Below are 23553 nucleotides of genomic sequence, written 5' to 3'. Positions count from 1 at the left end.
GATGGTCTGGTAAAGTACATGATAAGGGTCAGGTACACGTCTTTCTCTCCTACCCCAATATTTTGGCAGGTTCCCTATCCTATTAACTTGGACCTCACTTTTCAAACCAAATGAAATTCGTTTCACACTCTCTGCTGGTATAGTGCAAGTCTTACCAATGTCGGCAGCTGGCCATTGGCCAGAGCAGACAGCTGGCTATGCTTTTGCACAATCTCAAACCAAAGCTCTTTTTCTTTCCATGTCAGAGATCTGAGGATGCACTGCCAAAGGTTTCTAAGGCTTCTTTACCAAGGCTGTAAGCACTGAGGATCAGGCTGATGCTTAAGAAGGACCTCAGGGGAGTGAGCAGGAGGGAAGTGGGCTCTTTGTGGGGTCATCAAAAGCCATGGTTTTGTCTTCTCCTTGGCATAATTGGAACACAAATTTGCTACATTCACTGAGGGGGAAGCTGTTTTCTCCAGCTAAATTTAAAGAGGATGATTTTGTGGAGTCAGATGGCAATTTAATAGTTTTTTTTAAAAATAGGAGTTCAAAATCAGGTCTGGGCTTTTTATAGATGGAGGCCTCATTGGAGAGAGCAAGCTGCAGATGATAAAATTTGTTTGATGAGAACAAAATCAGAGTAAAGAGAGTTGGACTAATTGAGAGACTATGCATGCTTTGATAAAATGAAAAATCTTTGTTTCCTCAAAGTATAACCATTATACATGTTCCTTATTACAAAAAGAATTTCAAACAACACAGAAACATATCAGTGTATGCAGAAGAAAGAAAGAAGCATTTATTCAGAGAAAGCTATTGGTAATGCTTATGAATCAACCCTTCCAGGCCTCCTTTTATATGTAGTTAAAGTGGAATTATACTGTACAGGCAGTTCTGTGGACTCTTTTTACTTAATGTGTTCTTGGATATCTTTCTATGCCATAAATATATGTATTTATTTATTTTAAAATATGAAAAGCTTCACTAATTTGCATATTATCCTTGCACAGGGGCCGTGCTAATCTTTTCTGTATTGTTCCAATTTTAGTATATGAGCCGTAACAGTGACCACCATGTCATGCGTGTAACTAGCTGTATAAAAAGGATATTCTTCTCAAGCTGTGAGATAGTCTTACAAATCCTCTTCCCTCCTTCCCTCTCAGGGATCCCTGATGCTACATGGTTCTGAGACACTTACCTATTTTTTCTGGCCAACATGAACAGGCAGCCAGAAAACACCACCAGCCAGCTGCATCTTTTCAGGCAAATGACTTTACCCTCCAGGGCCTCAGGTTCACCATGGTTTAAATAAGAAGTTTGGATAGAGATTTTCTAATATTCTTTCATCTCTAAGATGTCATATCAGCTTCTAGTTCACTTATCTCTGTGTTTGCCTTGGCACTGGATAATCCTGGCCCTGTGTGAAAGGGGCCCCGTGGGGAGCCCCAGCTATGCACCTGGATGATGCACTTGAAGCCCAGAAGAAACTTTGCTGATAGCAGATGGCTGAAGCTGGCAGGGCTGGGGGGAGGGTGAACAAGGTTGTATACAGGAGTTGCGTTAGGGAGAGCAGCTCTCCTGACTTCCTGCCAATATGGCAGGGGGTGATATCTATATGGAGGCATCAAATTCATAGCATACTTGACAGCCTTTGGGGCCTTTAATTTGCTTTTTGTTTTAAAGCCTCTTGCACACATTATCTTATCCAATTCTTGATCCTCATTTTTAGATGAAGAAAACAAGATTCAAAATCAGTGTTGATTTGCCTAGGACCACATGACAATTATTTGCAGAATGAAGCCTCAAATCAGTGGGTTTTTCCTGCACCTCCAGTTTCCACAGTGATGCACATAAATACGTGACAGATGAACACGTGTGCAAAATATCCACATAGAATGCACTCTTCCACTCTGTGTCATCACAGACCTGAGACAATATGACCCTTCCCTGGACTCAGTCTTTCATTCAACAGATATTTATAACCATTTTTCTAGACACTGTTACACAGTTCCTGAGCTCATGGAGCTGACCTGGATTACCTGCAGTCTAGGATAAGGTAGGGATGGAATGGAGGGATGGGTGTTGTATCCAGTCAGTGTGATAAGAGCAGGGCTGGACAAGTGCAGAGCAAAACAGAGCACACAGAAAGGGCACTTCACCCTTCCTCAGAGGGATGAGGGAAAATAGCTTGCAGGAAGGGGAGGTATCTGAGTGTGAAGCTGTATACCCTTCACATTCACTGTAAGAATCTACCAATATAACTATTTTTTATTGGTATGAATGGAGTACATTTGTCTTATGCATGCTGAGAAGTCATTGAAAGGTTTAATGAGTGACACTGATGACAAGTTCTTATGAAGACATTCTCCTTTTGCTCACTGTAAGAATCTACCAATACAACTGTTTTCTGATTCTACTTTAAGGTAGATTCTAGCTGTTGTTTTTGCAAAGACAGAGATGTTCAGCTTTGTATACTTCTCTAGTTTAGGCCATTTCCATTCACTTGCTTTTCCACTCTGCCTGGATCCCTGTGGTCTGTGCCAGGTTGGTCTGGATAACCACTGTGATCAAGATGCCATGGATATGCCAGCATGTGGGCCAAACAACTTCTAACTGTACACTGCTCTCAGCCTCCACCTTAACCCAGGACCAATACCTCCACTGACAGAATAATAATTGACCAGAAAACATCTCATCAATACTGGAACACAGGAACTGGGGTTGTAGCTCAGTGGTAGAATGTTTGCCTAGCATGTGTGAGGTATTGGGTTCAATTCTCAGCACCACATTAAAAAAAAAAAAAAGATATCGTCTCCATCTACAACTAAAAATATTTTTTAAAAATACTGGAACATAAATTTAAACTATAATTAGAAATATGTGAGCTAGCAAATTCTACTCTCATCATAGGTAAGGGGAAGCTCTATTAATATTCAGCAAGTTATAGATAATAGAAATTACCAATGAATGATGCATGGCTCATACAACATAGTCAATAAAAAGACAATTTATATCAATATTTAGACAATAAGGGAAGTATGTCTATTTTCTTGCATATATCCAAAGTCTCTTTGGAAAGATTTCCAGGAAAATTAGCAGTAATTTCTTCTGGGGAGAGGACCAGAAAGGCTGGTGTCAGGGAGGTGAAGGAGATTTTTAAACTATACTTTTTAGCATCTCTTATATTTTCAACCACAGGAATGTGATAGTTGATTTAAGAGAGAAAAATAATACTTAAAAAATCATTCAGGCATGCAGTTAAAAGGAATAAGTTACAGTTATAATTACAAAAACTGCTAGTTCTTGGGGATCTATTGTTATTTGAAGAAAGTGTTGCAAACGTGTGATATGACTTTATTTATCCACTGTGTATTTTTTAGTATATGAACAGAGGCAGATCTATGCTATCCAATGCAATAGCCAATAGCCAAATGTGACTCTGTATATTCAACTTAATTAAAATGAAAAGTTCAGTTTCTCAGTGGCACTGCCACATCAAGGGCTCAAGAGTCACATGTGGCTAGTGACTGCTACCTTGGACGACACCTACAGAGCACATTTCTACCACTGAAAGTTTTGTTGGACAGAACTAGTCTAGATGAATCATCCCTGACAGATAATTGACCTGTGGAGCTATAATAACGTGGACAGGACTTCACAAATCTCCATATTATTTGGTATTTATTTTACAGTTACTTTTGTACTTTTACAAGAGAAAAAGGATGGCTTGCACCTGCAGCAGGTATTTACTCCTCATTACAGTGCATATTTTATTATTTTTTTCTTGACTCTTGACATTCCTCTCAGTAGCCACAAAGAGTGGCCAGGAGAGCTGCATTAGTTTTGTGTCACTGATGGCGCTGAGGCAGGCCAACCTTGTAAAGAAAAAAGTGAGCTGTACACTTTTGGAGGTTCAAGGGCATGGGGTAGACACAGGCTCAGGTCTGGTGGGGACCTTACAGCATAGAGGAAGAAGCTAGACTGGGAGCAAGAGACCAAATCACATAGAGAACCAGGAAGCCAGAGCACCCAGGTAAATCCCAGCTGATGTAAGGATTTGCTGTTAGACCCCACCTCTTAAGGGACCCATCACCTCCCAGTGTGACCTCCCTGGAGATCAAGCCTCTGGCGGACACTTAAAACTATATCCAAAGGAGCTACTCTGGTAAGGGGGGTAATGGAGATGACCATTGTCCAGAATGGACACAAGCCTAAGAGCAGCCTGTTAGGCTGTGGTTTTCCTCATACCTTGGCTTGCTCCCTTCTGGACTGTTTTTCAGTCATATGGGGGAACCCCCCCCCAAAAAAAAAAAAAACCAGTTTAAGGGCCGTTTGGCTAGAGAAGTAAGGGCTGAATTATTTTTAGTTCTTGGCACTCTGGAATCTGGTGGAGACAGGGAAGGCGCTGGACTGGAAGGCCTACCTCCAAAGAACCCTGAGGTCTCCCAAGAGACAGGGACCCTGGAGGGTGGGAAATGACACTGCTCCAGGGTGGGGACACTCATCCTGGTGGAATAGGAGGATAGAAGGCCAAGTTCAAATGCAACCTTGGAGTAGAACTGGGGCTATCTGCTCTGGGGCTTCTCAAATTGGAGGAACGACAAAGATAAAGAGAAAGCTGGAAGAAAGAGATCAGATGCACTAGAAGCAGGACCAGGAAGCAGGTGGAAAGGAACATGACAGTTTTTCACCTCAAATAAACCCTGGATTGGAAATGTTAAACATCCTCCTGGTTGTCATCCACAAAACAGAATGAGATGAAATTTCCTAAGATTATAAATAAATGAGACATACTTTGAAGCTCTGGTTTATAGTTGCTCTGGGCATGTCAATCTCCCTCCACCTGAAGAAATGTATTCCTTGGCGCAGTTTCAGTTTTTTTTTTTTTTTCTCGACAGAAATAATAAAAAAAAAGAAAAAAAAAAGGACACGATATTTTTAAATGTAGCTGTTTTGAGATTTCGCTTCCTTTATCAATCTGGAATTTCAATGGACACATTTGTCTTCACCCCTCTTTTCCCTGAAAGATTTTGTTTGTTTGTTTGTTTGTTGTTGTTGAGATAGCAGGCTCTCCATAAGTTGTTTAGGGCCTAGCTAAGTTGTTAATGCTGGCTTTGAACTCGCAATCCTCCTGCCTCAGCCTTCCCAGTCACTGGGATAATAGGCATGCCATCCTGTGCCTGGTTTCCCTGAAAGATTTTAAAGGGTCATTCAACAGCCACATATTCCCATAAACATAGTCCAGGCTGGTAGGCCCCTTCACCCTGTTCTCTTCTGAGAATGGCGATCCTGCCATACTGTTTTATACCTCTACACCTTTGTGTGTGCTGTTCCCTCTGTCTGGAGTATCTTCTCTTCAGGAAGAGACCACTTGCCTTCTACTCATAAGATTCAACTCCTCTGAATCAGAACTGATGTCATCTACTTCCTATTGTGGTTGGTGTGAAAATTGGTTGAGGATGTATTCATCTCTTGCATGGAATTGTGATTCCCCCACAAGGTCAGAAAATGCCTATTCATCCCTGAGTCCCAGTGGATCCAGTGTCTTAGTAGATGTTGGTGGCCTCTGATGTCCATCTCATGCTGCACTCCTACAATCACCATACCATTCCCTTTGCTCAAGTTAATGATATCATGAAGCCAGTCTCGTGCTACAGGAGAAAAAAATTGTGGTAGGTTGAGTAATGCTCTCCTCCCCCAAAGAGGTTTACATCCTTATTCCTGGAATCTGTGGATGCTGCCTTATATGGTAAGAGGATTTTGCAGATGTGATCAGTTAAAGATTTTGAGATGGATTACCTTGGATCATTTAAGTGGCCCTATGGAAACCACTGAGTCCTTCTCAGAGAGACAGGAGATCAGCAACCAAAGGGGAGAAAGCAATAGGAGAACAGAAGCCAAGGAAAGAAAGGTGGGTGGCCCTGAGTGGAGGCATAGGGCGACCTATGAAGCTGGTTCCTTCTGGAACCAGCCCTGTAGACACTTAGTGCAGTAAAAACAGAGAATGACCTCAGTCTTCAAGGAACAGATTTTCTTTCTATCAAGGGAGGAAACAACCTAGGAAACAGTCGTTAGAGGTGAGAGGTAATGAAGGTCCACATTTGAGTGGAAACACTGGGAATAGGGCTAAGGGACCAATGGAGGGGTTATACTGGCATTAAATGTATAGGAGTGTCTGGGAGCTGAAGGCAGAGGGTGGGGAGTCTAGGCTCCCTCTGAACCCTTGCATTTGATCACTTTCTGCCTTGTTGGATTCCAACATGCTACAAGCCCACCCACTTCATCTAAGTGTCTGTCTTTCCAAACTCTCTTTTCTGCTTTAAAAATCCAATTTCTTCAAATAACTCCAATTTAGTGTTGGGAAGAAGAAGCTGATTAGACTAATTCCTTCTAAGATAAAACCAATGGAGAGTGCCTTTAATCTTCCCAAGTATGTGAGCATTTACAAGGCATTATCTAATTCAAAGGGCCCTCTCTCTCTCATTGGTAGATCTCTAAACCCTGTCACCAAGACAAGAACTCCCTATGGGGTGAATCCCTTGGTTAAGAATGTTTTCTGGGATCCAGATCTTCTTTCTTGCATACCACTGGGTGACTCTGAAATGTTTTCACATCATCATGGATTACTCTTCTGGAAGCCCTTCAGGTTAAGTCAATAAGTCTGTTCTTTGACCACTTCGGACCAACGAGCCTGGATTCCCTGTGCAGCAGGGTACTAAGTTACCCACTGTTATGGCTTGTTCTCTGTTAGCCTCTCAAGTGAGGGCCTCCTCTGCTTAACTACAGGGCAAGTTAGGAAGGGATCATGGAGTGAGGTGGAACAAGACAGGGCCTGGTGAACCTTGATTGTAAGCACAGTTATTGTGGTCTTAGGCATATCACTTTACCTCTCTAAGGCTCTATTTTCTCATCTGAAAAATAGAGGCAATAATAATACCTGCTTCCTATCATAATCCTTGACTTCAAAACATACTACCAAGCTATTATAGCCCAAACAGCATGTTTGACATAAAACAGACACATAGACCAATGGAACAGAATATTGGTCCCAGAAATAAATCCACATATTTATAGCCAACTGATTTTCAATAAAGGCACTAAGAACATACATTGAAGCAAGGACAATCTCTTTACTAAATAGTGCTGGAAAAACTGGATATCCAAATGCAAAAGAATGAAACTAGATCCCCATCTCTCACCACATACATAAACCAACTCAAAATGGATCAAAGACGCTGGGCGTAGTGGTGCACTCTTGTAATCCCAGTGTCTGGGGAGGCTGAGGCAGGAGGATTGCAAGTTCAAAGCCAACTTCAGCAATATAGCAAGGCCCTAAGTAACTTAGAGAGGTCCTGTGTCAAAAGAAAAAATTGTAAAAAGGACTGGGAATGTTGCTTGGTGGTAAAGTGCTCCTGGGTTCAATCCCTAGAACCAACAAAACAAAACAATGGATCTAAGACTTAATATAAAACCCCAAATTATGAAACAACTAGAAGAAAACATAGGGGAAGTGCTTCAGAACATTGATCTGAGTCAAGGTTTCTTGGATAGGACCCCAAAAGATAGGCAACAAAAGTAAAAATTGACAAAAGGAATTGCATCAAACTAAAAAGCTTCTGCTTAGCAAAGGAAACAATCAAGGTAGTGGATTGAGAACCTATAGAAACATTTGCAAACTATTCAGCTGACAAGGGACGAATATTCAGATTGTACAAGGTGCTCCAAAAACTCAACAGCAAAGGAAAACAAATAATCTGATTAAAACATGGGCAAACTGGAAGTGGCAGTGCACACTTATAATCCCAGCGACTCTGGAGGCTGATACAGGAGAATGGCAAGTTTACAGACAGCCTGGGCAGCTTAGCAGGACCCTATCTCAAGATAATATAATAAAATGTGCTGGTGGTGTAGCTCTCTTGGTGGTAAAGCACCTCTTGGTGGGAAAAGTCAAATGATCTGAATTGACATTTCTCAAAAGAAAATGTGCAAAGAGCCAAAAGTATGTGAAAAATGTTCAATATTACTAATCATTAGGGCAATGCAAATCAAAATCACAATGATAATATCATCTCACTCTAGTTAGAATGGCTATTATCAAATAGAAAAAAATTTTAAAATGCTGGTGAGAATGCAGAGAAAGGGGAACTCAAACTGTTGGTGGGAACGTAAATTAGTACAGTCACGATGGAAAACAGTACAGAGTTTCCTCAAAGAACTAGAGATAAAATTATTTTATGACCCAGCAACTCCACTACTGGGGATAAACCCAAAGAAAAGCAAATCAGTATGTCAAAGAGGTCATCTGCAGTGCCATGTTTATTGAAACACTATTCAAAATAGTTAAGATGTAGGGTTGACCTAGATGTCATCAAACAAATGAATGGATAAGAAAATGAGGTATATACATACCGGAATATCATTTACCCATAAAAAGAAGAAAATCCTGTCATTTGTGGCAACACGAATGAGCTTGAAGGATTATGTTAAGCGAAATATGTCAGGCATGGAAGACAGATGCTGTATAATCACATGTGGAAGCTGTAAAAGGTGATCTCAGAGCAGTAGAGAGTAGAGCAATGTTTACCAGAGGCTGCAAAGGGTGGGGGTTGGAGAGAGGATGTTTAAGGATACAGGGATGCAGTTGGTGAAGAGGAATAATTTCTGATGTTCAGTAGCACAGTAGGGTAACTATGGTTGATGACAATTAATTGCATATCTCAAAAAAAAAAACCTAGTAGAGAGGATTTTGAATGTTTGTAACACAAAGAAATAAATGTTTGGGTGATGGATATGCCAGTGACCCTGATGTGATAGTTACACATTGTAGGCATGTGTTGAAATGTCACACTGTACCTCAAAAATATGTAAAATTATTATGTGCCAAATAAAAAAATAATACCTGCCTCCTAAGGCTGTTTTTAGAGAACACATGAATTAACATATGCACAAGGCTTGGCAGGAGGCAGATTCTCAATAAATAAGAGCATGGTTCCAGCTCTTCTGTGGCTCCCTCAGTAGCCAAGGGGCTGAACATGTAATATTAATAGATGGCCCTTAACAGCTTGTAATCTATAAACTTTGCTCAGGACAATGACATGTTCTCCACAGACCTAGACTTTATAGGGCTTTTGTTTGTCTGTTCTGTATCCAGGAGTCCAAAAGGGAATTTAAAGAACATTTCCAGCCTCCTTTTTTTGGTGGGGAGGGGCGTGTAGTACTGGGGATTGAACCCAGGGCCCTGCGTATGGTAGGCAAGTGCTCTACCACTGAGCTACACTAGGAGTATTTCTGATAGGGTACCAAGTTGGATTAAAATAACGTACTCACCAACTCTCTGGATTGGGGAAGACCTGAAAGATTACCAAGTACTGCAATCCACTCAGTACCATAACTTTCTGGAAGGTGGTAAGGAAAATAATGCCCTTCAAAGATGTCCACACCTTAATCCCCTGAGTCCTGTGACTTTGCAGGAAGATGTGATTTGATTAAGGACCTTGAGATGGGGCTAGTATACTGACGGTGGGCCAAATCTAATCACATGTGTCCTTGAAAGTGGAGAGAGCCTTTCTCAGCTGTGCTAAGCAGGAGATGCGACTTGGGGAGAATAGTGGGAGGCATGCAGTGTTGCAGGCTTTGAAGTTAGAGGAAGGGAGCCTCCAGCCAAGGAATGCAGGTGGCTTCTAGAAGTTGGGAAAGGCATGGGAATTTTTCCCTAGATCATCTAGAAAAGAACACTCCCCTGCTGACCTCTTAACTTTGATGAGATCTGTTTTGGACTCCTAATTCTACAGAACTGTAAGTTTGTGTTGTTGGAAGCTATGACATTTATGATGACTTGTTATGACAGCAAGAAGTAGCTAACACAATGGGCAACAAACACAAAAGCCCAGAGAGGGCAGCATGGTCAAGTCCCTACCTGCTAAACATTCTTAGTAACTGCACTTATCATCTGTAGCATTTTATAACCTGTCACGAGTTTGATCACCTTCATAAATGTATTTCTGTGTACAAACTTAAAATGTAGCACAGAGAAAAAATATAACACTCCATGTCCTATATATAATAGGACCCCCAGAAGAGTACAGAATGGATCCTTGATCTGTCTCCCACTCCCAGCTTCTGTCTGTACAGCCCAGGACTGAGCACAGTTTGCAGGTATTCACACTTAGGTTTCCTCTCAAGCCAGAGTGACCTCATTCAGTCCACTTCAGTCAAAGGGCAAATGGCCAGGCATATACGAAATGGCATCTGCCTAGGCCTCACATCATTGGTTCAATGATGGAAATAGGCTCATTTTTTAGATTTATAATTTTCCTGAAATACAGATGGAAGCTAGAAGGCTGGACAGGTGTCACTACAGTTATAGCCTTTTATCATGACCCCTCCTCCTTTTTATTTTAGATTCCTTCCTTTTTCTGATGACTAAAAAAAAAGGTAAAATTTAGAAAGTTTGCCACAGTTCCACCCCAGACATATTTATCAACAGATAAGAATCTTGAAACTAGCTTTTTTTTTTAATCCATCCAATTAAAGAAAATAAATAATTTTGTGTATATAAGGGAGACGAAAGAAGAGGAAGAGGAGGAAATGGGAAAAAAGGCCCTGGGAACACAGAGAGGCCTTGGGACACTTGCTCTTAGCTCTCACAACTTCCCCATCTGCCGCCCAGCTCAGGAACCACATTCCCAGTGACGAGGCTGAAGCAGGATAAGATTTCCAGTCACCAAGGAAAACACAACCACAGTTAACACTTACAGGAAGTTGTCGAAACCCTAGGGAGTGCAGTAGCTCCTGTGATCCTCACAATGACCCTAGGTCCCATTGACATCATAACCCCTTTACAGATGAGAAAACTGAGGCACAGAGAGGTGTGGTCACTGGCGCATGGTCACAGACCTAGCACATGGGATTTGAACACAGGCAGTCTATCAGCAAAAAGCCATATGCTTAACCACCTTGTTAACCTGCTTCTCAGAGACAGGTTAACTAACATCACTATACTGCATGTATTAATGCAGGAAAGCAAACTCACAGATTTGTTTATTATTTCCTCCCAAATAAGGAGGGAAAGAGAGGGACTCTATCAAAAATTCAGCAAATTAAAACATCCTATTCCCACAATAAATACTAAAAAATTTCTTTTTTCTGATTTAAAAAGTAAAAATCCATGTTCACTGTTGACATTTGGGGCAATATAAAAAGTACAATGAGGAAAAGAAAGTCATGTGGCTTTACAGAATTTCTTTTTCTATGACCTAGGACCAGGTAGGTATCTCCCTGTGAGATCAGTAGCCCAAGGATGCCATTATTGAGCCTGGAGGATTATCTTTGAAAAATGTGGCCTTTCACCCAGACTTACGAAAGCTGAATCTTTGAGGGACTAGACGTCAGAATCCTGACAGGCAGCTGCACTTCACAGCTAACAGCCTCACAAACTCTAGCCCACTCAGTAGAGATACATGTTCCCCATGGACCCAGACACTGCAGGACCTAGGCAAACACCCTTTGAAAAATTCTATTAGATGTTCATTTGGTTTTAAGGAGTACAAAATGGAATTTAAGAAGTATTTCTAAGAGTGTAATAAATTTGACTAATATTTAATTTTAAAATTTAAATTTAAAAGTAAGAATTATATTGTAATTCTCAACCCTGGTTTTTGAAAGGAAAAGTTTGAGAATAATTGCCCAAAAGCTTAAGCGTGGTCTAGAATTCTTGGGTCCAGAATTCAAACCCACACTGTTCTCAGAGATTCCCCTCCCTTCCATTTTGAAACCAAATTGTCTTTAAGGACAGCAATGACAAGGGATTGTGGAAACCAGGCCCCATTTGAAAGTCAAGGTTCAGATGGGGAAATACAGGCCTCTTGCAGATTACACCATGGGTGTATTTTCCTGACCTCCAGGCACAGGCTCTATGCCCAGGCCAGCTATAGCATTCAGGGCTCCCCAGTAGGGATTACGTCCACAGCTCTGAATGTGATTCAGAGACTTGCGTTTCGCTTTGCTTTTCCAGAAATCAAAATGGTTGCTCTCCATCAACCCCAGGCCCATGCTCTAGCTATTAGCCAAACGACAAAGGATTTCCCAAATATGGACCCAAAGAAGCATGTGCACTTTGAAGGCTACAGTGAAGCTTAAATAGCTAAAACTTATTAAAAAGAAAGCCAACTATTGACGCCAAAAGCGTGCATCCCTAACAGAACAGCAAGACAAAAGCCAGAAAGAGGAACAAAAATATGCATTGTAGGGGAGGGGCCGGCAGGGAGGTGTAGATTTATATGGAAGAGTTGACATCATTGTTTCCCAATAATAATCAGCATGCAGGAAACAGATGGGAAAGAAGTGGTGGAAGGGGCTACTTATGGTAATAGGGCATGCTCTCTGTTTTGAATGCTGCCATTTGGAACCTAAATGTTTTCCTTTCAAAAACCAGGGTTGAGAATGCTATTGCCAGAGGTTTTATATTAAAGTTTACTAAATCCTACTGAACTTATCGCCCTGGCAACTCACAACAAAATGGAGCTCTGCATATCAGACCTTGTTTTACGGGATGCATAGCCATGACTACTTTGGTCCAGAGCAGCCATGGAAAGGGAATAGACATTTGAGTCCTGCTTCTCCCACTTACTGGCTGGGAGACATTTGGTAAGTTACTTAACCTCCCTGAGTTGGTCCTCATTTATAAAATAGGGGGAAAAAAAAACAGAACTTTCCACATATGCAAAGAGAAGAAGTTGAGTTTGGACACTTATTCCATACAGCTTGATATAATTAAGAAACAAAATGAGGGTGATCAGTTAGCTTATTTTAAAAGTTTTGCCTTTTAAGTGAATTTCTTATTCTTCTGTCTGGGGCAGGACACAGACACTGACACAACCAGCCAAACCAGTGGCCATTCTTGTTATTATCAGCTGCTCTGCCCTCTCTCCTGAGGGTAGTTTTACTCCTGTCACTGAAAACAGGCTTCTTTCATTCCAGCCATGGTCTTCTGCACTCCCAGTCTGGCCACAGTCAATCACTCTCAGCAATCTTCCTGTTTAAGGGTCCTCCCCAGGATGCAAGAAGGAGTGGCCAATTCCAAGTGTCAGGCAGAACCATTCGGCTTCTGGAAATCAACCACCTCTCTCTGCACACCTGTCACTCCTCACAGTCAGATGATGCTGGTTTTATCATTTTACTGATTTCCCCTACTACCATCAACCTGTTCTGATGGTTCTCTTTCACGCAGCAACCTCACATCAGCATTCCCTCCTTATACCTCCGCCAGAACCCTTGTTTCATTCTTCTGGATACTTTTTAAGTTATTTTCTCATCTCATGAAACTTCTAGGCCAAGAGCAACTTCAGGACATCTCTATAAACCAAACTGGGTCTAATGCATTAGAGTCCATTACATGCCTACTGCCTTGAATTGAAGATCTCATACCAGATAGTTTCTGATTAAGCCAGGGAAAGAAAGATGCACAATCACACACTGTATTTCAATGGCCTTTCACCAAAGCTATGAATTTTATTGTGGTTTGCCAGAATCCTAGCTTACGTGTTAAAATATTTTTTAGCATCTGTAACAGAACTGTGCTCTACTTTTTAGGGGAAGGGAGACATTCAACCCTCTCCCTTTGGGAGGTGGTGGGGAAGGGGACCGCCAAAGTCGTTCTGGGCCAGCATCAGATCATGGACGTGGTACCAGGGCCTGGCATGCATCAGTCAAGCTTGAACTAGAACAAAGAGTGCCTGAGACTTGATCCCAAAGACTCAGTTGGCTCTGGGGACCAGCCAAGAATGTGGTTCATACCAAGGAGTGACTGTTGAGGCACCAGGAGAAAGCCATGTTTCTGGGGAGTTCCGGGCAGGTCCTGGGTTGATTTCTATTCAGGAGTAGCTGTCAACCCCATGGGACCACTAAATCTTGTATTCCTGATAACAAGGCACATTGGCAAGGTCCCTGTCCTGAGTTTCCTAGAAGGGCTCTGACACTGGTTTCCTGAAGGAGGAAAGAGGGTCAATCAATCAATTGCTGAGTGTCTGCCACGGGCTCACCCTGAAGGCACAATGAGCAACCAAATAGGTGGGGGCTGCCTAGTGCCATCTGCTTTCTGTAGAGCTTGCCACCTACTCGTGTACTCACATTGTCTATCAGCAAGAGAACAGCAATTAGAATAGAGATCAAACTGGGTGTTGCTAACCCTCAGGCCATGGGTGTTCCCAGAAGGAAGTAGGACTGTGCTGCAGTGGACAGAGAGGGACCTGGAAGGAAGAGGAGATCCAGACAGACTGGAAGGCTTGTGGCACACATAGGTGTATATGTGCACAAAGCAACTTACAGAGGACAAAGTGCTATGCAAATGCCAATTGTCATTATGACTATGTCCTTGGCCTAAGCTAGGGAAAAACAAAGCAAAGGGAGAAAACGTCTTATAGGTTTTTTTTTTGGGGGGGGGGCAAAACAGTAAGTTCCAAATTAAGAAATATGCTATTCTGGGAGATATAATTTCTGCCTCCAACTGTAGCCTTGGGAATCTGACATATCTAGGTTGAAATCCTGCCTCTCTTATCTCCATCATCTTGGTAAATTATTTAATTTCTTGGACCTCAGTTTTCTCCTCTTTAAAAAGAGGATTAAAATCACTAAGGATTAAAGATGTCAGAAATATTAGTAAGTATAAAAAGGACTGGCACATGAAAACAACACAGATAGTCACACTTACTACCAATAAAAATACCACCAAGGTCTGATGTAGGTCTCAGCCTTCACTTCTGGTTCCCTTCTGTCCTCCAGGAGACCACCCCTTTCTCTCTTTCCCTTCAACCATTCAGCAGCCTGATGGTCTCATCTTTCTCTATCAAAACTTGCTTATAGCGGGGGGGGGGGGGGGGGGGGGGGGAATCTAGCACCAGTATTTATTTTCCTCTAATTACAGGCAGCCTTTTTCCTCCTAGGTTTTTTTTTTTTTTTTTTTTTTTTTTAAATTTTAAGCCTTAGCTAAAATTGCAGCCTGGAGGGAAGATTAGAGGGACAGGGGGTGTAGTGCCAGCAGGCTGTGACCCTATCTCCACCGGTACCTGAGGTTAGCCCTTTGGGGGAGAAACACCCAGACCAGTTCAATCCAAGCATAGCACTTGCACTGGGGCATGGGGAGAAACAGCTTTGAGAACTGGGTGGGATTACAATTCTTATTACAAAAATATACCACAATTTTTCATATCTGTTTATATATAAAGTATGTTGACACCCAAATCGAGTCTTCATACATGTACGTTAGATAATGATGTCCATCACATTCCACAAAGTACGTGTACGGAGGCCTGAATTGGTGTGAACATATTCTATATACAAAGATATGAAAAACTGTCCTCTATATGTGTAATAAGAATTGTAATGCATTCTGCTGTCATGTATTTAAAAAAATCAATAAAACTTAAAGAGAGGGTGAGGGAGAGAACTGGGTGGGATATGTACCTTTAAGCAAAAAGACAATTAATTTGAAGGATGGGGATAATTGAGGGACTGCTGCGTTTGGCTTAAATACATGACAAGCAATATATGGTGGTGTTGGGGGCAGGGGCAGCTCCGTGTTCCTGGGCATCAAGTTTGGTCTAAAGGAAAGTGTTCTGGGAAGAACTGGAGTCCTGAGACTCAGAGGCCAGGCTGGGTAGGCAGCTCAGACGTAGTCTCTTCTGGAAGGAGTGAGCAATCAGAAGTCCTAACCAGATGGTCGTATCACTATTTTGTTCCAGAAATATTTAGCTACCATATCTAGAGGCGAAGTGTGTGTTGGTTAACGATTCTCATGCCCACACTGAGTTTTGGAACTTTCAGCCCCACCCACTGCTGCAAAGCCACACACACAGCCGGAAAATCCCAGGAAATCTTTCTGTAGTGAGGGGATTCCTGAGAAGCGTCCCCAGCAAGTGCTTCAGAACTGTCTGGATCAATCAAATTCTGGAATTCAGAATGTTTCCTTTTCCCAACAGAAAATGTTCCCAGGCTAGCCTACAGATGAATTAAGGAGGGGATCATAAAAAGAATGCATCAACAACTACAGCTCTGATGACACTGGAGAGTTTGTCTGCCACTTCCAGCATCATCTATAGGGAAAAGACTTCTGTTTTCAAAACATTTCCCTTTCTCTGCCCCAGTTTAAAAGCAGTGCTCCCTAACCCCGCCTCTCCCCTTCCCAGTACATGGCTCTCTTGGATTTAGGGCAGGGCTGTGTGACAGGGGATTGAGCTTCTTTAGCAACACCTATGCTGGGGCCTCTGGAAGGTTGAAGGCGGCTGGGTGGCTGCCAGGGTGGGTGGGTCGCGGAGGAGGAAGGGCGAGGCTGTCCCTGTGGTCAAGGGCTCTTGGCAGAGGTCTAAAGAGTGGACAGGAGGGAGGCATGTGGGTAGGTGGAAGAAGCCATTTCTATTCTCTGTGTGGGCTGTTTGTCATATCCAGACTTACACAGCCAGCTGCAGCCCGCCCTCAGGGTGATCCAGTTTGCTCCAGGCTAAAAGCCTTACCCTTCTCTCTTGGAAATTCCTGTGCCACTCTGGGAGTCCAAAGGGAAGCTCAAGCCTCCTAAGTTGCTGCTCTGTCTTCTCAGCTTCCCACCCAGGACTTGACTTCTCCTTTGGTCACCGCTGGCTGCAACTCTCAGGTTTCTGAGGGCGCTTTTGTTTCGGGTTGACGTTCTGCTTCTCCATTACCGTATACTGATGGTCCACCTCGCAGTTACTCTGGGAAATCCCTGCAGGAACTGGCCTCTGCATTCAGTGGGGCAAGTAATCCTCCTTCCCTTCCCTCTTAGGGGATCTAACCAATTCCTTTCCTTCTGTCAGTGGAGCTTCAGTTATGATGAATGTGCTGGAGCAAGTCCAGGTGTTATGATAATAGCTTATCATGAATATGCCCTCTGATAAGTGCTTTTCCTATACTGACTCATTTATTTTCACATCCATGCTGTTATTGCCATTGCACAAGAGAGGAAACTGAGGCCAGAGGGGTAAGTCACTTGCCCCAGGGTGACTCAGCCGGGAACAAGGAAAGTTGGAATTCTATCTCAGGTTGTAAGGTTCTAGCAGTCGTAATAAGAGCCCCCAGAAAGGGTGGATCAGGGAAGGTTTCCAGAATCTTCTGAAGTTGAGACCCAAAGGATGTGGAATTAGCCAGGGAAGGTGTGATAATGATGTGCCAGCCAAGAAGCTGGGAAGGAAACAACTAAGCCAAAGAGAATACCCTTGCCCTTGCTCTCTATTTAGCTTTAAATCTTATCTTGAACAGAAAAAATATTTACCTCTTGTACTGAGACTTAGCTTCTGTTTATGTTTGAGTATCTCATTTATTTAATCAGAGATCAAAGCTTTCCCATTTTCTCCCCCAGGTTCCCCTTTAGTCAGTTAACTTCAAAGTTAACTGGGACATTAGTTTCTGAAGATTTGTTCACATCCCTGAAACTCAATTTCTTAAATCTGGAGCCCATTTTTCTTTCTTTCCTGCTGAATCTAGCACAGTGTCTTCATAAATATTTGCAAAATAAAGGAATAAACAAAGTGAGGGACTCGTTTACCATCAGAAATGGAGTACGGCTACATCTTAAAAGTTCCCACTGGCTTTTAGCCTTGTTCTTTAAAATACTAGAGCTTACTTTCATCAAGTTTAAGATTACAATTGTACTGGTTATTTATTTACTTGTTATGGACCTTCTATCATCCCTCAAATCAAATACATATGTACCCTATATAAATATATATACATTTTTCTTCAACCTGGTAAGAAGGAGAAAAAAAATCCTTAGAAATAAAAAGGTTCACAATTCTCATTAAATTCAGAGGGAGCATTTAAATGGCCAAGGCTACTTCTCCAAGAGAAAATGGTCTGTAAACCCACATACCGCAGGCAGCAGTACTCTACCCTGGCTACATATCAAAATTACGTGGGAGAGATTCTGAGAGGAAACCTGGGAATCAACATTTTTTTTAAGTCCTTCAGGTGACTGTAATCACAGAGATCCACTAGGCCAGAGTGGAGAGCCACTAAGCCAGAACAATATCACTTTCTACCTGAGTAAGATGAACAAAGATGGCGCAGAAGAGTGAGAAAGTGGAGCCAGCAAGGGGAAGAAGATACTTTTCCCCCTAATCTTCCCTTACTTGTCCCCTGGCTCTTGGCCCTTCATTTCTAAGCTCTGTTGGAAGACTCAGAACCCTGGGCTCATCAGGGAGAGGTAGGGAATGATTATGGACACACCTCGGCCTCTCCCACAACTTCTGGACCACAGGTGACAGCATGATGGGTTTTTATTATGAAGCTGCAAGCAAGGGTCTTCATAGTCAGTGGTCAAAAAGAAGAAAAATAAAGCTATCCTCTTTTCAGCAATAGCAGCAAAGAGTGATCTCCCTCTATCCCAGACAGGAAGAGAAAGTTAATAGCTGGTTCCCAGGGGAGAGCTGGGGGCCAGGGGCAGCAGCCACTGTGCTGGAGGGGAAGTGAAAGAGGCTCTGGCCCAGTCCGTCAGGAGCCACTGCATGCCATACTAGGGTATTTTTACTAGGCTGGAGAAAAGTAGTCAAAAGGGGAAACTAGACTGGGCTGGGGATGTGGTTCAGTGGTAGAGCACTTAGGTAGCACGTGCAAGGTGCTGGGTTTGATCCTTGGAACTGTTAAAAAAAAAAAAAGAAAAAAAGAAGGGGGCTATTGTCCCTTAACACGAGGCCTATAAGCTGCTGGAGATGATCAGAGTAGGGACTAAAACTGGCATCTCTGTGGATGCCTGCAGAAATTGTATACATGTGTGTGTGTGCGTGCACCACTAATGGAAGGAGTTTCTGTTCTTCAACAGTTTCACAAAGATTAAGGGTGACAACTGGCCCTGAGTAGCATCCATTCTAAGCTGAACACCTATTTGTCACCCATATACCCTGTTCTGTCAGATCTGTCCAATTGCAAGTAGCAGGGAAGGGCCTTGAGAAGTTACAGGAGTGACTGACATTCATCTTTGTGCTCAGCCTATGTCTTCCTGGAGTTCCCACTCAGGGGTGTAGCTTTCTCACATCGAGATGACCTGTGCACAGCTAATTGTCACCAGCTTCATCCCCCACTCCAGTGTGGCGCTTTCCTTCCCATGCAAGCACAGGGGCTGTCTATTTCCTCATCTCTCTGTTCTTCCCGTCTGCCTTTGTGATCCCAAACTTGAATCCATTTTTCTCTGTCTCTAACCAGGTCTCTTGCCCTGCCCTTGACCTCCAAAGTTCAATGACAGTGATGTCAGTCTTAAAGGTCCTCTGCAGCTTCCTAGGTTTTGGTTATCACCCTCATTGTCACCACAACATTCTGAGATGCTCTTCTTCTCTGGTGGGGAGAGGGGCAGTGCTTAGCTCAGCTTTTCCTCCTGGGGAGCAGAGTTTTGGGGAAGTCCATGAGGAGGCTACTTTACTTTAGAGAAAATAACTAGAACTGACTTTCTTGATGTTACACAATAGCCAAAAATAAAACTATCCAACTAGTGTTAACTGTGGGGTAGAGGAAATACTAATTACTCTCATTTATATAGACTGCTTTTATGCATGCTTAATTTCCATCTAGCACAATAATGTGGATCATTAAGTGGGTCAGTTGCCTTTCTTTTCAAAGATGAACTGTGTTCAGGTATGTTCAGTTTTGAAAGTTCGCTGATCCTGTGGCAGAGCTGTCTGCTTTCAATTTAGGGGGAAAAAATCATTAGAAGAGAATGTTGGCTTACACACAGAAGGCAGGGAGGGGAAAGGCGCCTAACAGGTCAGGACCCTTTGCATCCCTCATGATTAACTGTGTGACCTTACCTCTCCAGGCTTCCTTTTCTCCCCACCATGGTGGGAAGCACTGGGTACTGACTTTGACTACCCCCCACCTCCCCGCCATTAAGCAGTAGCTTGCTTGCTTGCTTTCCTTTCCTTTTTTTTTTCCTAAATGAAACATGCAGAAGCAGAAAATGTTTCCCAAAATATAAAGCAGGTGAAAGAAAAAAAAAGAAAGCCATGTAAGAGTATCTCTGAGGTATCTGCACAAAACACTGGGGTTCAGGGTCATCTGATGATCAATGACTTTGTAAGAAGTGGCCAGGCTGGCAAGGCCCCTTATGAACTCTTACAGCTTTGGAGGAAGGGTCAGAATAACACCCATATGATGGAAGGTGCTCCTAGCATAGCTGGAAGTTAACCTGAGGCCACTGCAAAAACAGGTGGAGGGAAACACTTCATTCTAAACTTCTGACCATAGTGGTTAAGATGCATGCTTGGCATTCCCTCACACTCAAAAAAAGCTCAATCCAAGTGATTGCTATTTCAAATTGACCTTTCCAAATTGTTGGTGAGAATTAAATGAATTGACTCAGTTATGCCTCAATTTCAAAAGAGGCAGTTTTGAAACCTGTGGTTCCCTGAGCTCTAAAATACTAAGCCATTTGTCCTAATGACACAGCAGACTCTGAACTCTGGAATACCACAGGAATATCACACCACTGCAAATTACTAGGGGTGCTGAGTCTTCAAAAAAAGGGGAAGTGAAACAAAAGCTCGGCTCTGTTTTTGAGATGCATATTTGATATGGACAAATTGAATAGTTTCTGAGATTATTTTCCTGGAGGCATTTATTCTGCACAGCTACACAGCCCTTAAGTTTTTCCTTTGTTATATCTATCTATGTATAAACACATCGCCTCTATAGTGGGCTATAATCTCTCTCACTGAAGCTTCCAAAGACAAGGCCTTTTTGTCATGGGTAAGTGCAGGGCCAGTCAACCTGACAAAAGGAGTCATTTAATGCTTAATTTCCCCAACTTTCCTATGATTAAAAAAAAAAAAAAAGGTCTAACTTCAAATGCTGTAATTGTATTACATCTAGATTGTTTTCTTTCTCCATCCCCCAACAAATGTTTAAATTGTCCCTAGTGGCAGGGATGTTCTCCCCCACCCCACACATTTTTTATCAAGCCAACCTTGAAAAATGAAACACTCTCCTTTTCTCTGGCTTACCCTATTTTAAAATTGAGGCCCTTTGACCTTTTCAACAACACACTTCTTGCCTGACACACCAAATGCTAATTTTAAAGACAGAGGAGGTAAAGGGTCTGGGTAGCTGGGCAAAGGATGCGGGGAGGTTCTATATATTTGGCATCAGCTCAGAAATTCAGAAAATGTTTGTGCAACCACTCCCCCAGCCAGGATCCCAACCCCCACCCTCATCACAGGGCCTTCTAGCACATTAATAAAAAAGGGACGTGAGAGGATGAAATCGGAGAGCCCAGGAGGACAGTTAAGGGGGTCACGATTGTGCACCCAGGGAAGCCCACTGTTCACTGGCACATGTCTACGCCTCATCCCTCCTTTCCTGCATCCAAAGTTTAGGATCAGGACCTCTTCGGCTCCCACCCCCACCCCCAGAGGTGGCCAGTTAAACTTTGAAGCAGCGCCGCCCATGAACGGCTGGTATGAGACAAATTGACACTGCTTCTGCACGTCGAGGTGGCAGCGCTGTGCACCTTAAGAATCATGTATGTTCTTATTTTAAAAGGAAAAAAAAAGAAAGTTCAGCGAACGCACAAGCCTGGAACACATTAACTTGTAAACTGAATCGAACACACCTAAAGAGAATCCATCCCCCTCTCAAACAAAAAGAAGGGGTGGGGGGGGGGGAGGCGAAGGCACTTTACCATCTTGTCCTGAGCTTTCCAGATACTCCGTCAGGTCACAGCCAAATGCACTGGCGGCCCCCTTTCGTTTCAGCTTCTGCTTGGCACCCTTGTTCTTCATGAGTTAGTCCCAAAGAGGCTGCCCCTCCGTCTCTCCCTCTCTCTGCTAGGCACCGCGCGGACGATGGTCTCCGGGGTTAGATCACTGGCTGCAGCGCGGCGCCGGGGGTCCGCATGGGCGAACCGAAGGACTTGGGCCGCGGGCGCTGGGCATGGACCCCGAGGGGTTGCGAGCCCGGGTGCCGGCGCGCGCGGGCCGGGGCGCGGCGGGGAGCGCGGCCGAGCCAGCAGAGCCTGAAATCCACCCCGCGCGCCTCCAGGGCCGCGGTGCCTGAGGCCGTGCAGAGCTGGCAGCTGCGGGCCGGCTCGCTTGGGAGTGTCACTTCCTCACTTGGAGTCGCTGGGACTTTCACAGGCGCCTGCGATGTCTTCGGCTGCTTTTCCTCGGCTTCAGAGGGAAGGCGAGCTCTCTCCTCTTCGCCTTCCTAAGTGTCCAGGAGAGATCGCGAGCGCGGTGAAGGCGGCTTTGGCGAGGGGCAAGGAGACCGCCCCGGAGCTGCTGTATGTCTCTGCCCTGGGCCCGCTGTCTTGCCTTCAGACGGCTTCGGTAAAGCGAAAAACAAGCATCCTGTCTCCCTCGCCCGCCCTCACGCCTTCCTTTTTTTCCTGTCTTACAAATCCTAGGATCATCCAGCTCAGGAAACGCTGGAAGGAAGTTAGCTAGGGAGGGGGGCGGAGGGTGGAAATTTTTGGCAGCTCCGTGCTCGTGTGTGTATGGAGCTGGAGGAAGTAGGTGGGTGGGTTGAGGAGTACCGGTTGGGGGAGAGAATGCGCTCTCCTGCGGGCCGTTCTGCGACTTTAGAGATAGCTCTGGGCGGCCCAGAGGAAATCACCGCTCTCCTAGGAGGACCCGCAGCCCGGCCGCCGCTTCCTGCCCCTCCAACACAGCTCTTTGAAGAGGACAGGAGGAGGTGCCCTGGCCTTCTCCAAGGAGGGTGCGGGATGGGGCTCTCAGAAAGTTCTGCTTTAGTGTACTCCTCACCGTCATCCTATCTCTGACACTTTCTATTTCGGTGCCTGCCTTTCTCCGCCTCAAACACCTAAAGAGCAATGACAGAAACAAAGACCAGGACTCCAGCAGAGAGACCTACCTACCTGACAGCCAGCTGGTCTGCGCTGGCCACTTCCATCCCTCCCGGTACCCCAAGCCTAGCTGACTCCCCAATCCACCCTGAAGTAAGGATACCCTTGGGTTAGAGTAGCTTCAGCTTTGTTTCCACTGCCCCAGAAATCTGATTTCTGGTTACAGATTCACACACATACACACCCCACATGTGCAGGAGCAAATTTATTGCAAAGTGTGCTAAACGGAAGTGCTTTTGGGGGAAAGAATCTGGGATTTAAGGGGCCTCTGAGATTTTAGCAAATTGTAGAGAGAGCATTCTCCCAGATTGTTTCATAATTTGTCCCAAGTTGTTTTAGGAGGACATGTTTTTCCTTCTCCAGTTGGACTTGAAATTCCTTGACTTCTGTGTACTCAGCACACAGTAAGCACTCAAATTCTTGTGATTTAACTATTTGAGGATTAGATTAAACTTCCTGTATAAATACAAATCCATATATAGGCTTGAAGGGTAGAGACAATCTCGCAGCTCAGATTGCTGGCAAAAGCTTTATGTATAGTATTTTAGTTACTGAATCCCTTTACAGTCACTTATATATCACCATGACAGTTTGTGAACTTTAACACCTGACCTTTTCTCTATGTCAGCTCACAACCTGATAGTTACCTACCAAATCTGGCTTACAGATGTGTTTGTCTTGGTGCATCCATGTTTAAATTAAAAAAAAAATTAATTGTC

The 23553-nt window shown here is 43.6% G+C and overlaps 1 protein-coding gene and 1 non-coding gene across 2 annotated transcripts in view; both read right to left on the bottom strand.

Moving 5' to 3' along the window:
- The window catches only part of Arhgap31 (Rho GTPase activating protein 31), a 108955-nt gene extending 86626 nt beyond the window's left edge, over window positions 1-22329 (bottom strand). The window contains exon 1 of the mRNA XM_026394100.2: window positions 21653-22329. Within this exon, the coding sequence (XP_026249885.2) occupies window positions 21653-21752 (100 nt within the window). The 5' untranslated portion in view covers window positions 21753-22329. The remainder of the gene's footprint in view (window positions 1-21652) is intronic.
- LOC113188265 (U6 spliceosomal RNA) lies at window positions 948-1054 on the bottom strand. The gene has a single exon (XR_003301520.1). It is a non-coding gene; the product is annotated as a U6 spliceosomal RNA (small nuclear RNA).
- Window positions 22330-23553: the final 1224 nt, after the last annotated feature.

The sequence above is a fragment of the Urocitellus parryii genome, chromosome 2 (genome assembly GCF_045843805.1).
Source record: "Urocitellus parryii isolate mUroPar1 chromosome 2, mUroPar1.hap1, whole genome shotgun sequence".
Classification (NCBI taxonomy): Eukaryota; Metazoa; Chordata; class Mammalia; order Rodentia; family Sciuridae; genus Urocitellus; species Urocitellus parryii.
The sequence above is the reverse complement of the archived record's forward strand: the minus strand, read 5'-3'. Positions and strand labels throughout refer to the sequence as shown.